Raw genomic sequence first — 15,358 nt, 5'->3', positions numbered from 1 at the left:
CCCTTGAGTATTCTGGCTTATGCTCATGCTTTCGGAACATCACTTACTTTGTCGAAGTGTGAGATAGTTTGTCTTGTACTCATGTCCGTTGACTGTTGTTTCACAGGTCAGAAGCCCTATTTCTTTGTATGTTGCATTTGATATTATAAAGCCCTTCCTACTGTCCCACGTTATTCTTTTTCCATCAGGGATCAGAGTATCAAATGGAAACTGGAAAAAGAAGAAACATGCTTTCACAAAATCGTATTAGCGCTGTGGTAAGAGATTCCCTCATAGTTTGTGAAAATGTAATTTTTACCGCAAATGAGAATAGCGCAGGCAAAAACTCCAGGTTGTCATAATTGGTTCTTTAGTTTTCTTTGCATGTAGGAAACGATACATTAACTATGACAAATTATAGTAAGCAGGATAGTTTGTTATTAGTCTTAGCAACAAGCTGCACCCACCTAGGGTAGACCTAGTGGTCATGTCAGAATTCTAGCGGGAGTGCCTGTATCTTTGGCCTCTGGGAATCTCTGTAATAAACTGGCCTGATACTCAATAGAAAAATTAATTAGGATTTTTTCCATTAGGGCTGCCAGGTTATCCTCTTGGTCTCATCATCGGGAGCTTTTAACAAGCCATACCTTGTCCTCTCATTTTGCATGATTTGTTAGAGGTGGCTGTCTTAAAAGGACTGTACGTAATTCCTGGTCCCCCAAGATTCATAGCGTTAACTTGGCACTCACTGGGGTTATCCCTCTGGGGAAGACTGAGGGTACTGACTCTGCACCTGGAAGGGAAGCGCCCAGAAGCAGAGGCTCCTGTCGGTGAAGAGAGCCGAAAACGGATGTGAGGCCAGAGACAGTTATGAATGAAGTGCTCGCAAATTCCTAGAAGTATTCCCAAACACAGTGAGGCCGAACAGAAGTAAAGAGCCCACGATTTGATTCTCTGCTTATGCCTTCTCCTACGTATCAAGGACTTAATTTACACCTTCTACCTTGGGATTAGACTTTGTAAAGGGCCACTGTCTCATAGAGCAGCCCAGCCAAATTCCCCTGATGCCAGATTGGCAGCCAACTCCAGAGGCAGTGGTCTGACAACTGCTTTTAACCCCAGCTGGACAAGGGGGAAAAAAAATCAGATCACCTTCTCACAACAGATTATAAAGATTCATAGAATTAACTGCCATAAGGAAGTTTCAAATCTTTTCTATCTTCTTTAAAAAAGCACACGCCTTACATCACTCTATCCACAATATCCTTTATATACATTGCTTGCGGAAGGAGCGAATCTGACTGGGATTTGTGATCTGATGGCAGAGATTTCTACTCCAAAAGCACTGGTTGCCTCTCCCAGTGAATATGTCTGCATTGGTGTATGTTACCAGAGCGTTACGTGGGTTTGACATGAATTGCATCCTGTTTATGAAGAACTGAAAGCAATTAAAGGATGCACTTCATGTTTTAGTAAATTAGGATGCTACCTGTAAACTTAGGAATGCCCTGCATTCCGTGGGGGGGAGAAAGGAACCTTCTAACTTGGTGCAAACTATTAAAGGAAAAACTCAGAAAAATATAACTCAGGGATTGAAATCTGGGATGCTTTAAAAACATGTGAAAACAAGCACGTGCTGAACCTACAAGAAAGGTCGGCTGATGGACTTGGTCTGCACAACTTAAAAATACATCAAATTTTCCTCTGAAGTGTTTCTCTTACTCTATCCGTTACTGCCACTCGTTGTAGTTCCTTGACAAAGTCACTTTATTTCTAGCTGACAAGAGCTAAAATTGCAAAAGACTACAAAGCCCATCAGCTGTGGCAGTGTGTGTGTCATAAAGGGGCAGACAGATGGGCAGTCTGGAGACACTGCTGAACAGGGAGGCTTGTCTCCAGCTGACCGGGGCCCTGCTGAAGCAGGCATGGGAAAAGGCGGGAGCAGCAAGTTAGAAGAGAAAGGACAGTAAGAGAAAAGGAAGGGAACGATCTTCTGTTAATTTCATGTCAGCATATATGTGTAATAGGTTAGAGTATTTTCAAAATATATGTGATAAACCAAAATCCTGGTTAGAATGTTATGCTTCTCTCCCTCTCTTTTCTTTTTTTCTTTCTTTTTTTTTTTTTATGTATTATAGATCTGGGTGGGAAAACACAGAAAATAAGCTTTCCCTCCCAAAATGTCTGCAGGTGGGAATTCGGGAAAGTTCCTCAAACAGACAAGCGATCTGCATTAGGGCGAAAAGGCAAGGGGTGTGCATGAAAAGAGAAGTTTCATATCCTCATGGTTTGTTCCATATCAGTCACAGACCAATTAGCATCTCGGACTCAGAGGGGTAATGGCAGGCTATGGAAAACATCACGATAATAAATCGATTATTGGGCATTAAACTCTTGGATACGTAACGTGAACAGCTAATCCTTGAACAGGCCTTGCCTGTGCCAGGCATGATCCTAAGGGCCTCCGAGCACCTCATGTAGGCTTCCTAACAGTCAGGTGAGGTGGGTGCCCCTGTAACCTCTCCCATCTCTCCAGTGAGGGCACTGATGTGGAGGGAGGTCTGATAACTTGCCCATTTTCCAGCGGGTTAAGTGGTAGTGGCGGGGGTGGGGGTGGGGGATTGCAGAAAGAATCCAGGTGGTGTGGCCCCAGCCTCTGCTCTGAACCACTCTGCCCCTCCTCCTATGCAGACTAAACCAAGAGCAAAGGATGGCAGGAACACGGAGGAAGAAGACAGGACACGGGCTCCAATGCCCAGTGTGGCCTGTGGCCTGGACGTCCCTAACTCCCTGGGAACCTTAGTTTTTTCTTCCACCAAGTGAGTGTGACCCCGCTGGCATTTCCAGCTCCAACATACTACAATTTTGTATTTCCTGGCGATGATACCCAGTTGTCATGGGAGCCGAGACCTGTCACTGATGGACTATATTGAAGATTTAAGTCAACAACTTGGGGGAGTGAATGCAAGGGGAGAGGACAGGGAGACACGCTACCTCTACGTGATGGGCAGCGCTCGGTGCTGCCTTGGGACAGCCTGCACTTTTCCTCTGAAAGCTCTAAGCTCTCAGGAGCCACTAGAGTCTTCCACGTGGGAAGTTTTTATCCAACTCTCAGACCCAGCACACGCCTAAAGTCACTGCAGCTGGCATGTCACATCTTAGGGGTTTTGTCTTTATTAGATTTTACTCCGAATCTTTTTCCTTCTCTACATGCACAATTTACAACATAATATGAAGAGAAATCTCATTTATAGCTTTTTTTTTTCCCGTAAGAGGTTAAATTTGGATGCCCATCGGAAGATAAGCCTTTTGTTACAAGGAACAGCCCAACTCAAACCAAAGCAAGAGTTCTTAAATGCCTGGCGAGTCTGGTACCCTGCCTGACAGTTCTTCCTTCAGCAAAAATCTGCATTAGTAATTTGTATACACAATAAAATTGGTTTTCCTGACATTTACGGACATTCAAATTTGTGGCAATACATAAAAATGTTCACGATTGTAGTTCTTTCATTATTCATGTAGATTTACGCTCAAGACATTATCCTTTTAGTCCATGTAAGTACACGCAGGGGGATAACGCCTAACACTCACATAGTAAAGAGCTGTTACAGAAAAGTCCGCCGAGAAAGCCCAAATGTCTCTAAGATAACTATTCCAGGGAGAGAAAACGACTCAAAATTCAGTATGCTCGCTTCCAGTAAAAAGCTTGTGAGAGTAGCACTGCTCAGTTTTACCTTTTTTAAAGTAACAGTGATGTTGGGTGATGTAACCCGGCAGGGGATGACGACCTCCTTTCCTTCGGTCATATTTACAATTTCCGGGATTTCACTGTGCATCTCTAAGAAAGGTCTACCTGTATCTGAACAAGAAAATGAAAATACATAAACGATTGTATTATGAACACGCAGACACTGCAGCTGGCGAGGCAGCACGGGCACCACCAGTTACATCATTCTCCTTTCGTGTAACCCATAAATCCACATTCTTCTCTCGGAATCTGGTGCTCTGTGTTTCTGTTTCTCTAAGAAAACCGAATTCCTTATTCAGGTCTTAGCCTTCCGTCAGGGAGCCCCGATGCCCTACTTTGCAATTGTGACCTGGGGGGTGGGGGGAACAGTAAAGGTGAATATTCTGCATAAACTTCTTTCCACAGCTATGCTAAGTGCCTCAGGAAGCGCCCTCCAGAGCCTTTGTAAGAAGTCAGAGGGGGCGGGTACAAGGGTCCTCTGTCTTTGGAGCACAGATGAGGGCGGATAGCGGCAAGCTGAGGTGTCAAGTTGGAGAGAGGATTAGCATTTGAATGACAGAAGCACATGCCTTCACCGTTTTCTAGAGCTTAATGGCAGCCTAATAAGATGAGAAGGTCCGAGCTACTTCGGGGGAGGGGGCGGGCTAAAGGCAGGAGACGCAGTGGGAATACCGCATTTATTTCACGTGTATGTGACATCCGTTTGTTTAGCCTGCACTGCACATCTACTAACAGCAAAGCATGCGGAAGTGACACAAAGAGGTCTGGAAAGGGCTCTACCTCATCACCGAGAGACCACCCTTCAAAGTATGGCACTGCCAACTACAAATAATTGGCACTTGCCGTCTACCTTTACTAGGATTGAATCATGAGCCACTGCAGGTGCTGGACCTCAACACCCCCTGAAAGGAGCTCAGGGTGGAGATCAGGAATGAGGCGCTCCGTGCGCCGGGAAAAACTGGCAGAACGGGTCTTCAGATAGTTAGATATTTTATGAGCCCAATTTTTTGCATCTCCTTGTATCTAGAAAAGCACTAAAATCCTTCAAGGTGACGCCTGCTCCTCGTGACTAGCAGAAACCTTCTGCCAAAAATATGTGCTTGATCGCGTGTACTCCCTCTTCACACCGAAATCACATATACACCGACCTTCTCCTCTATCTCTCTGGAGCTGTTTCTCAGAGCTACCTGAAATGCTGACCCCGGGCTAGAGTCTTCATTTTTGCCCCAGATGAAACTTAATTCACAGGTCTCACGTTGTGCGTTTGTTTTCAGTCGACAGAATTTTGCCAGTCTCAGGACCACCCGAGCGGCTTCCCTGCGATACCTCTAGAGACCGGAATGAGCATCCTTTCAGAAACATTCTCACAGTGCACTGTGCCCTTGCCCTTGGGACTCCACTGACAACGATCTCTTCAGGAGATACTGTGCTGTCAGCTTCTCCCCTGGCTCCAGCCTTCTATGCCCAGATGGAAAGAAGTCCTGTGAGGACTCTCTGTCTGGACCCTCACCTGCTTGCTATGGTTTAGGAAGCTCATCCTGGATGCTGAATGGAGGACAAAGTGGAGAAAAACAAGAGTATGAAGGAGGCCATGGCTGCCTGGACTAAATGGGGGCTGCAGACATTGTTATGGATTGAACTTTGTCCCCATCCCCAAAATGATATGTTCTACCCCCCCAGTACTTCAGAATGTGACCTCATTTGGGTCAAATAGGGTCACTGCCAATAGAATTACTTCAGTTAAGTAGGGTGGGCCCCTAATCCAACATGCCTGGTGTCCATATAAGAAGATGGCTATGTGAGGACAGACATACGGGGAGAACGCCACGTGGGGACAAAGCAGAAGTGGAGCGATGCAGCTGCAGGTCAAGGATCGCCGGCTGCCAAGGATCGCCACCCCCAGGAGGTAAGGAGAGCCAAAGAAGGATCCCCTACAGGCTTCAGAGGGAGCATAGCCCTGCTGCCATCTTGAGTTTCTAGAATGTGAGACAATAAAGATCTGTAGTTTTAAACCCCCCCCCCCAAAAAAAGTGACAATGCTGTAGCCTGCTGAAGGTGAGAGAGCGTGACATACACTAGAGGGGGCCCTAGAGAGACCAATCGCCACAGCCTATCTTGGATGCCCAGAGACACAGATCCCTACTGGTCCTCTGGGAAGCCTCGCTGGGCCAGCCCTTCCTGCTTCTACCCTCTCTGCCCCAGCCCATCTCAGCGGCTTTGTCAACATCCCCAGGACTCTCCTCTTTTAGCACTTATAACACTTCTTCTCTGGCTACACATGGGATGATGAGTTCCCAGGAGAGGAAACAGACCGTATTCATCTCTGCCTTGTGTGTATTAAGTGAATGAATGAACACATGAATGAATTGCTCTCCAACCCTGTCACTTTACAGATGAGAAAACAGAGGCGTAAACAGGTATAGTGCCTTGTCTCGCTGTGAACAGAGCCAGGCCCAGAGGCCAGTTTCTCCTGAGCTCCAGCCCAGGGCTCCTTCCCTGCCCCCATCCCCTCATCACTGGGCCCGCCTCCCCCCATCATAGGAAGGGCCTTCGTGGCAATTGTTTTTCAGAGATAGGATGATTGTCTCAGTTCCCATGTGCTATGTCACACTACCCAGTGTTGGAGGAATTCTGAGAGGTCGCTCACCGAGGGACAGGGCTGGGGGCGGGCAGGCTTTGGGACGGGCCCAGCATGAAGCTCAGAGTCGGGATGGATGGGTGGCGGGGAGGCAACAGGTCTTGGTTAAGAGCACACATTTTGGAGAATTCCCTGGCGGTCCAGTGGTTAGGACTCTGCGCTTTCACTGCCACTGAGGGCGCAGGTTCAATCCCTGGTCCGGGAAAGCCGCAAGGTGTGGCCAAAAAAAAAAAAAAAAAAAAAAAAAGCACACACTTTATAGCCAGGGTTCAAATCCTGGCTCTGTCCCTTCCTAGCTGTGAGACTGTGGGAAAACTGTTTTACCCTCTGTGCCCCATTTGTAACATCTGCCTCAAAGGGTTACTATGAGGGTGACATGAATTCATACATGTAAAGTGCTTAGAATGGTACCTGGCAGAGAGTACAATACTATGTATGTGTTAGCCGTTAATTTTCTTCTTCTTATGAGAGATTTGAACTTAAGGAGAGAGGGCAGTTAGGATATATGGAAATCCTAAATCATACTTATGATCTAAACTATAAAAAGTACAAATCTATATTCATATAATGGCATAGAAAAAAGGCAAAATGAATACACTAAAATGTTAGCAATGATTATCTCTGAGTGTTATGGGTCGTTATTATTTTCTTACTTACCTTCTGTATTTGTCAGGTTTTCTAGAATGCTCATGTATTATTTTATAATAAGATTTTAAATTATTGCATTTAAGTCTCAAATTCTAAAGCACCATCCAGTTTTACTTGAGGAAAACTATACATTTTGTATCTGATTTAATTCGGTTTTGCCCAGTATACTAGGAGGCATTAACTACCACATTTGTAGTTACATGTCTATTAGGAAGGCACAGTGGGTGTAGCATCTGGAGAGAGGAAAAGTTAATTATACAGAGACAGAGACAAAGATTCACTTATCAGCACGAAATTCCTCCCCTGAATAAAATTGCTGAGCTAGACATCCAGGCAGGGACTATTGGGATTTGATCATTCCTTTCCTTCCTCCTGTGAGTCTATATTTTTGTCTCCTTTGTGAGCCCCAAGGTAAACACAAACACCAGGAAATGGTTTAATTCACGTAACCAAACGGTAAATCCTTCACATTTAATTTACTGTCTCCTTAAGCAACCATTTTCAACAAAGGACACTGGCATAAAAAGTTCCTGCAGGAAACAGGAGACCTCAGTGCAGTCATTTTGAGGGCCTATGAATGCCAACCCCAAATGAAAATAGAAGCGGCTAATGCAACGTGCCTTTGAATTTCGTCTTTCCCTTGCTCACTCTGGATCCCTCAAACACTTGAATTTTATGATAGCTACTGGCCTTTGAAAGCCAATTGCAATTTGAGCACTGGGCCCACTGTTCAGAAATATCAGAACTTCGATGATTTGTGTCCATCCCGGCACAACTCAAAACACATGATCTGTAGCACAGTTAATCGCGGCATTTTAAATCCGCTGTGTTTGCAAATGAGCTTATGCCTGTAGATCCACACCCACACACCCACACACGGAATATTCTCCAGGCTCATTAATAGTATATTTCCTCTGCAATTTGTTTCAAGGAAGGGCTAAGAATGAACTTGCCTGACATATTATAATACAAACATTTTTTGTTTTGCAGGACCACAGTGACAGAAGAGGTCAAGGTTCCATTAATATCACCAGTAAAACCACTTACTACTCCCAAAGGATGCATTTGTCTTTGTCACAAAATTAAAAATGACTTCCAAACCCAGCCAGCGCTGCAGAGTGGTTTCCTGAGACCAAATTGGCTGGCTGTCGAAAGAGTGAGGAAGAGCTGCTCCAGAGATTGCCGGTGTACCCGCGGTGCAGACACACTGTCACCAGGGACTCATGCCAACACCAGCGACGGGGAGGTCATGCCACCCACCCCTCTCTGAACTCTTAGAACTCAAAGCAGTGACAGGAAACTGGCACAGAATATGAGGTTTTCTCATCCAGTGGGAGTAGCTGGGCTGTCATCCTTCAGGACAACAAGCAGGCTAGGACACAGGGAAAGATCAAACAGGGATCCTTGTTCAGGATGGTATGACGTGTTTTTTCCTTTTAAAATCTGTAATCACTCTGGCACATCAGGGCACGCAGACACAGAGGCCCCAGCATGGCAATCCTCATGCCACTCCATTTCCCAGTGGCATCGCCTGGGAGTTCTTCTACTGGGTTTGGAGCAAGTGAATGACCCAAGGATTTTAGGGAGCTTTTCAGACTTGAAGAGGAGTTCAAGAGTAAACATCTTGTTTCCTAGCACTTGTTCGTTCCCATGATTTTCATAAACTTTTTCTTGATCTCCTTTCCCTTTAATTTCATTTTTTTCCTTACCTATAAGTCCTGGTCAGAAGGACTCCTACTTATTTTCAAGGAGGATGTGATTTTAATTTATTGAGGACGAAGCGAAGAAGATAAGAAACTAGTTAACCAATCCCATGAAAAGGATTCTACCTAGACATGAGAGTTTTCACAAAGCAAGTCTTTGTGCTGTGGACCATTCCTAGTGCTCAAGGAGAGTTTGTTGACTGGTGAAATAGTTCATTTGAAATATGAGAAAAAAAAAAAAAGAAAGAGGCAATTTCTTCTTGACTTTCATTGCCCATCAAAGCTTTTGAGAATTCAAAAAAGAGCTTTGGAGCAACCACAAGAAAGCTGAAATAGCTATACTAATATTAGATAAAATAAACTTTAAAACAAAATATGTTACTAGAGATAAAGAGGGCATTTTGTAATAATGATAGGGTCAATCCAGCAGGAAGATGTAATAATTATAAATATATATGCAACTAACAGAGCACCAAAATACATGAAGGAAAAACTGACAAAATTGAAGAAAAATAGAAAATTGAACAATAAAAGATGAAGATTTCAATATTTTACTTTCAATAATGGACAGAACTAGACAGATGATTGAAAAGGAAATAGAGGACTTGAACAACACATAACCAACTAGACTTAACAGATATAAACAGAACACTCCACCCATCACAGCAGGATATACATTCTTCTCAAGTGCACATGGAACATTCCCCAGGATAAACTACATACTAGGTCATAAAACAAACTTCAATACATTTAAAAGGATATAAATAACACAAAGTATGTTCTCTAACTACAGTGGAATGAAATTAGAAACGAATAAGTGAAAGAAACTTGAGAAACTCACAAATATTTGGAAATTAAATAACACACTCCTAAGTATCTAATGAATCAAAAAATAAATCAAAAGGAAAATTAGAAAATACTTTGAGAATGAAAATAAAGACACAACATACCAAAACTTATGGGATGGAGATAAAACAATCTTTACAGGGAGATTTACAGTGGTATATGCCTATGTTGAAAAAGGAGAGAGATTTCAAGTCAATGACTATCTTCTACCTTAGAACTCTAGGTAAGGAACAGCAACTTAAACCTAAAGAAAAGAGAAGGGAGGAAATAATAATAAAGATTAGAGTGGAAATTAGCAAATCAGAGAACAGAAAAACAATAGAAAAAATCCCATGAAACCAAAAGCTAGTTTTTTGAAAAGATGAACACAATTGACAAACCTTTTGCCAGACAAGCCAAGAGAAAAGACAAACTAATAAAATCAGAAAAGAAACTGTAGCTATTACTATGAACATTACTAAAATAAAAAAGCATTATAAAGGAATAGTATAATTGCATGCCAATAAATTAGATACCAGATGAAGTGGACAAGTTCCTAGAAAGACAAAAACTGCTGAAACTAGCTCAGCAAGAAACAACCTGAATATACCTATAAGTAAAGAGATTAAATTAGTAATCAAAACACTGTCTACAAAGAAAAACCCAGGCCCAGATGGCAAGTGAATTCTATCAGACATTTAAAGAACTAATACCAATTCTTCACAAATTTTCTTAAAAAACAGAACAGAAGGGAAAACTTCCCAATTCATTTTATAAGGCCAGTATTACCCTGACACCAAAACCAAAGTCATCACAAGGAAACTACAGGTCAATATCTTTTATGAATGTGGATGCAAAAAACTCAACAAATTCCTAACAAACTCATTATATATAAAAGAATTATATACCATAACCAAGTGGGATTTGTTCCAGGAATGCAAGGTTGGTTTAACCTCCAAAAATCAGTGTCATTAATATACCATATCAATACAATAAAAAACAAAACTTACATGAGCATTTCACAAGGTGCAGAAAAAGCATTTGACAAAATCCAAACCCCTTTCATGATAAACACAGTCAACAAACTAGGAATAGAAGGGAACTTCCTCAATCTGATAAAGGGCATACACCAAAAAAACCTAACAGCTAACATCACACTTAATGGTTAAATACTGGATGCTTTCCCCCTAGGATTAGGTACAAGACAAGGTTGTCCACTCTCACCACTTCTATTCAACACTGTACTAGGGCTTCAATGGCTATAATGGCTATTATGAAAAATGCTGCAATAAACATTCCAGTCAGTGCAATTAGGCAAGAAAAAGAAATAAAGGGCACCCAGATTTGAAAGGAATAAATTTTCTCTATTTTCAAATGACATGATTTGTATATAGAAAATCCTAAGGAATCTACTAAAGAACTGTCAATTGGAACTAGTAAATGAGTTCAACAAGATTTCAGGATTCAAGATCAATAAACAAAAAAGAATTATGTACCTCTATGTACTTGCAATGAACAATCTGAAAATAAAAATTTAAAAATTCGTTTAAAATAGCGTCAAAAAGAATGAAACACTTAGGAATATACTTAACAAAAGAAGTGTGAAACTTATACTTCGTTATGGAAAGAAATTAAGGATCTAAAGAATTGGAAAAATCTCCAATGTTCGTGAATTGGAAGACTTAATATTGTTAAGACGGCAGTGCTCCTCAAATTTATCTGTAGCTTCCACACAATCCCTATCAGAACGCCAGCTGACTTCGTTGTAGAAATTGACAAGCTGATTCTAAAATTCAGAATTGAAAGGGATCCAGAAGTGCCAAAACAATCTTGAAAAAGAACAAAGTCGGAGGACTTGCTCTTCTCAATTTCGAGAGTTACTACTAAAACTATAAACAACAATGATTAAGACAGGATGGTACTGGCATAAGGACAGACATATAGATCAGCGGGGTAGACTAAGAGTCCAGAAATAAGCCCACGAGTCCATGGTCAGTTGGTTTTCGACAAGGCTGCCAAGACCATTCAATGGGGAAAGATCTGTCTTTTCAACAAATGGTGCTGGGGCAACTCCACGTGCAAGAAAACAGAATTGGAATTTTACGTCACACCATATATAAGTATGAACTCAAAATGTATCAAAGGATTAAGTTTAAGAGGTAAAACTGTAAAACTCTTAAAAGAAAGCACAGAGGTAAATCTTCATGATCTCAGATTTGGCACTGGATTCTTATATATGACACAAGCAACAAACGAAAGAAACAGATCAACTGGACTTCATCAAAATTTAAAACTTTTGTGCTTCAAAGAATACTATCAAGAAAGTGAAAGCCCAGAATGCGAGAAAATATTTGAAAAGTATATATCTGATAAGAGATTTGTATCTAGAATATATAGTTATATATCTAGAATACATTAAAATCTAGACATAGATATATGTATCTTAATACATATCTCTAAATTATATGTCTAGAGTATAAAATATATATTTATAATATATAACTATATAAAATATATTTATATTAACAACAAAAAGTTGAAGAACTCTTACAACTCAGTAACAAAGACAACCCAATTAAAAAAATGGAAAAGGGATCTGAATAGACATTTCTTCAGAGAAGATGTACAAATAATCAATGAGCACATGAAAAGATGCTCAGCATCGCAAGCCATCAGGGAAATGCACATCGAATCCACAATGAGATACTGCCTCATATGCACTAGGATGGCTACAACAGAAAGAAATGATAACAATTACTGGTGAGAATTTAGAGAAACTGGGACCCTCCTAAGCTGCTGGTGGGAACGTAAAATGGTGCAGCCACTTTGGAAAACAGTCTGGCAGTTCTTCAAATCTTTAAGCATACAGTTACCATATGACCCGGCATTTCCTCCCGTAGGTATCTACCCTAGAGAATAAAAACTTATATACACACAAAAACTTGTATAACGAATGTTTATTGCAACATTATTCATAATAGCCAAAAGATGGAAACAATTCAAGTGTCCATCTACTGATAAATGGATAGCTAAAACGTGGGAGACCCATACAATACAGTGGGATATTATTTGGCAATTTAAAACAATGAAGTGCTGATGAGAACCTGCTGTATAGCACAGGGAACTCCACTCCACTTTGCTGTACAGTAGAAACTAACAACATTGTAAAACAATTATACCCCAATTAAAAAAATAAATGAAGTGCTGATACATGGTACAGCACAAATGAACCTCAAAACATTATGCTGAGTGAAAGAAGCCAGCACATATATGTGAACATTGGTGATGTGGTAATGGCTACGTATGTCTGTCCGTGTGCTAAAGAAAATTAAACTGTACAATTTAAAAAGCTGAATTGTATGGTATGTGAATGATATCTCAAAAAGCATATTTTGAAAGAAAACAGAACTTTGGGCTCTTTCTCAGAAATGGTGACCCACTGTTTCCTGAGCTGGAACGGTTCCTGAAGATTACCCAGTGTAAACTCCTTACCTTATGGGTCTTTTCAACCTTTCTCTCCCATTCCCGTTTACATTCGAGGAGGCCACTCACCAAAAAAATGGAATTTTCTCCTGTGACAAAGTCTTTTTTTTTTTTTTTTTTTTTGCCGTACGCGAGCCTCTCACCGCTGTGGCCTCTCCCGTTGCAGAGCACAGGCTCCGGACGCGCAGGCTCAGCGGCCATGGCTCACGGGCCCAGCCGCTCCGTGGCATGTGGGATCTTCCCGGACCGGGGCACGAACCCGTGTCCCCTGCATCGGCAGGCGGACTCTCAACCACTGCGCCACCAGGGAAGCCCGACAAAGTCATTTTGATTGTAAACATGTAGTTTAGTTCCCCTTGGCAGCCCCAGGTCAGTGGGGAGCACAGTGAAACATCTCTGCCTTCATTCAGCTGGGAGGTTACTACTTGACTGGTGTATCTGAGAACTACAGTCCACACAGTATTTCCTAGTGAGTTATCCCCATTATCAGTCAGATCTTCATCTTGATCAATTAAAGCACCTCAAAAGAAAAGAAAGAAGAAGAGAAAGCTAGGAAGGAAGGGAAGAAGGAAGACAGGGAAGGAGGAAGGATGGACGGACGGATGGATGGACGAAGGAAGGAAATGAAACAGAAATAAAGGAGAAAGGAAAGGAGAAAGCAAGCAGCTCTGACGGACAACCACAACTCCTTCTCCTACTGCCAAGATTTTGGGTCATGTCCCAAGTTCTATTATTCCCAGCTCTGCCGCTGAATCATAAAACTGTAAAACTGTTAAGGGACTTGTATGATACCCTAACACTGACTCTCATGTTATACAAGAGGAAACTGAGCCCCAGAGAGAAGGAGAGACCTTCCCACAAGCATAGGAATACTACAAACGGCTGAGCCAAACCCGCATTCAGGTGTCCTGGTCCTAGACCATCCTCTCTCCACCACACCAAAATCCAGCCCTGACCCTCCTGAATGACTTGGGAGTGACAACTACACCTTCAAATACCCGACCAACGGGATGGAAGGAAGGAAGCGTGGAGGGAAGGAAAGATGGCACCGAGACAGGGATAACATGGGATCTTCTGGCAGGAGATCAGAAATATGAAATGACAGACTGATAAGAAATTCTCACTGTTAACATCAAGCTTGAGTCACTGGACCCTCTGCGTAGCTCTCTCTGCTGTAAGGTGCTGGGGGTTCTTTGGGGGGGTCTCTGTGACCACCTCAGGACCAAGAGCAGACAAACCAGACAAAGTCCTGTCTTATGGAGCCTAGAGATGGAAGTCCTTCCAAGGGGACAGTCATCCTCCAGTGCAGGGGGGTGCCTGCTCGCTGGGACACAGGTTCTCCTAGAGGGCAGCTGCCCATCAGGAGAACATTCCCTCCGGGGTCATGCACTGTAGGAGTCGGGAACCAGGGTTCTGTTGAGGTCAGGCACTGCCACCCTGCGACTCTCTGGGGCTCAATTTCCTCTAGAAAATGGGACAGGCACTTTCCTGCCCCCAAACCTGTGATTTGTTATGCATGCACATGAAATGTCCACACTGGGAGAAGCACAGTGACATCCCGCGGGGGGGGGGGCAGGGGGGAGAGGCAGGGAAGGCAAAGGGGGCAGGGTAGCCGTATGCGAGGCAGTAGGGCTGGTGGCCGCTGAGAATGTGAGGCCATGTCTGGAAGGGGCAGTCCCTGCTTGCTGCAGACAGCTGTTGCCAAGTGGGAATACAGGCCAGCGTGGCTAGAGTTTCCAGTTTTTAAAGATAAGTAGGAAATCAGATTTTTATGTGAACTCCTCCAATTATTAAATACTGGCAGCGAAAAGCACTACGCCTGCCAATCAAAACGTTTGTCAGCTGCATCTGGCCCGAACACTTCCAGTCTGCAGCCCGGCACTGCCCCCCATGGCCCCCCACACAAAGTTCCAAGGGAGTCATGGGTGGGGAAGCTCAGCAAGGCCGTGTTGCCAAGAGCAGGCACCTCGGAGTCAACCAAAGCTTGACTTGGGAACTTACACAAAGTACCCAAACTTGAATGTGGTATTAAATTTCTTCAACTTTCCTGTAAAAGGAGACTGATAATAGAATTTTTCCCATTGGGTTTCAAGGATGAAATGAGATGATATATGGTAATGAACCTCAGCCAGGGATCAATAAATGATAGCGATGCATACTAGGCCCTACCCAAATCTCAACAGTGGAAAGGCCCTGGGGCATCAGCTTATCCAACCCCACCAAGTGAGCACCTGTGCTGTGCTTGGAAACCTAGACACACGGGGAACTCACCACCTCCCAAGACAGGTCGTTCCACTGTTGGATAGCTTTAGATGTTAGACAGTGTTTTCTTAC

General features: G+C 42.9%; 1 protein-coding gene across 1 annotated transcript in view; it reads right to left on the bottom strand.

Moving 5' to 3' along the window:
• The window catches only part of FLT1 (fms related receptor tyrosine kinase 1), a 171,296-nt gene that overhangs the window by 117,328 nt on the left and 38,610 nt on the right, over positions 1 to 15,358 (bottom strand). The window contains exons 4-5 of the mRNA XM_022574557.3: positions 3,714 to 3,838; positions 48 to 210 (exon numbers count right to left, since the gene is read on the bottom strand). Of these exons, the coding sequence (XP_022430265.1) occupies positions 48 to 210; positions 3,714 to 3,838 (288 nt within the window). The remainder of the gene's footprint in view (positions 1 to 47; positions 211 to 3,713; positions 3,839 to 15,358) is intronic.

The sequence above is a fragment of the Delphinapterus leucas genome, chromosome 18 (genome assembly GCF_059928025.1).
Source record: "Delphinapterus leucas isolate spDelLeu-1000000601 "Yukka" chromosome 18, BTC_Dleu_Yukka2, whole genome shotgun sequence".
In the NCBI taxonomy this organism is placed as follows: domain Eukaryota; kingdom Metazoa; phylum Chordata; class Mammalia; order Artiodactyla; family Monodontidae; genus Delphinapterus; species Delphinapterus leucas.
The sequence above is the reverse complement of the archived record's forward strand: the minus strand, read 5'-3'. Positions and strand labels throughout refer to the sequence as shown.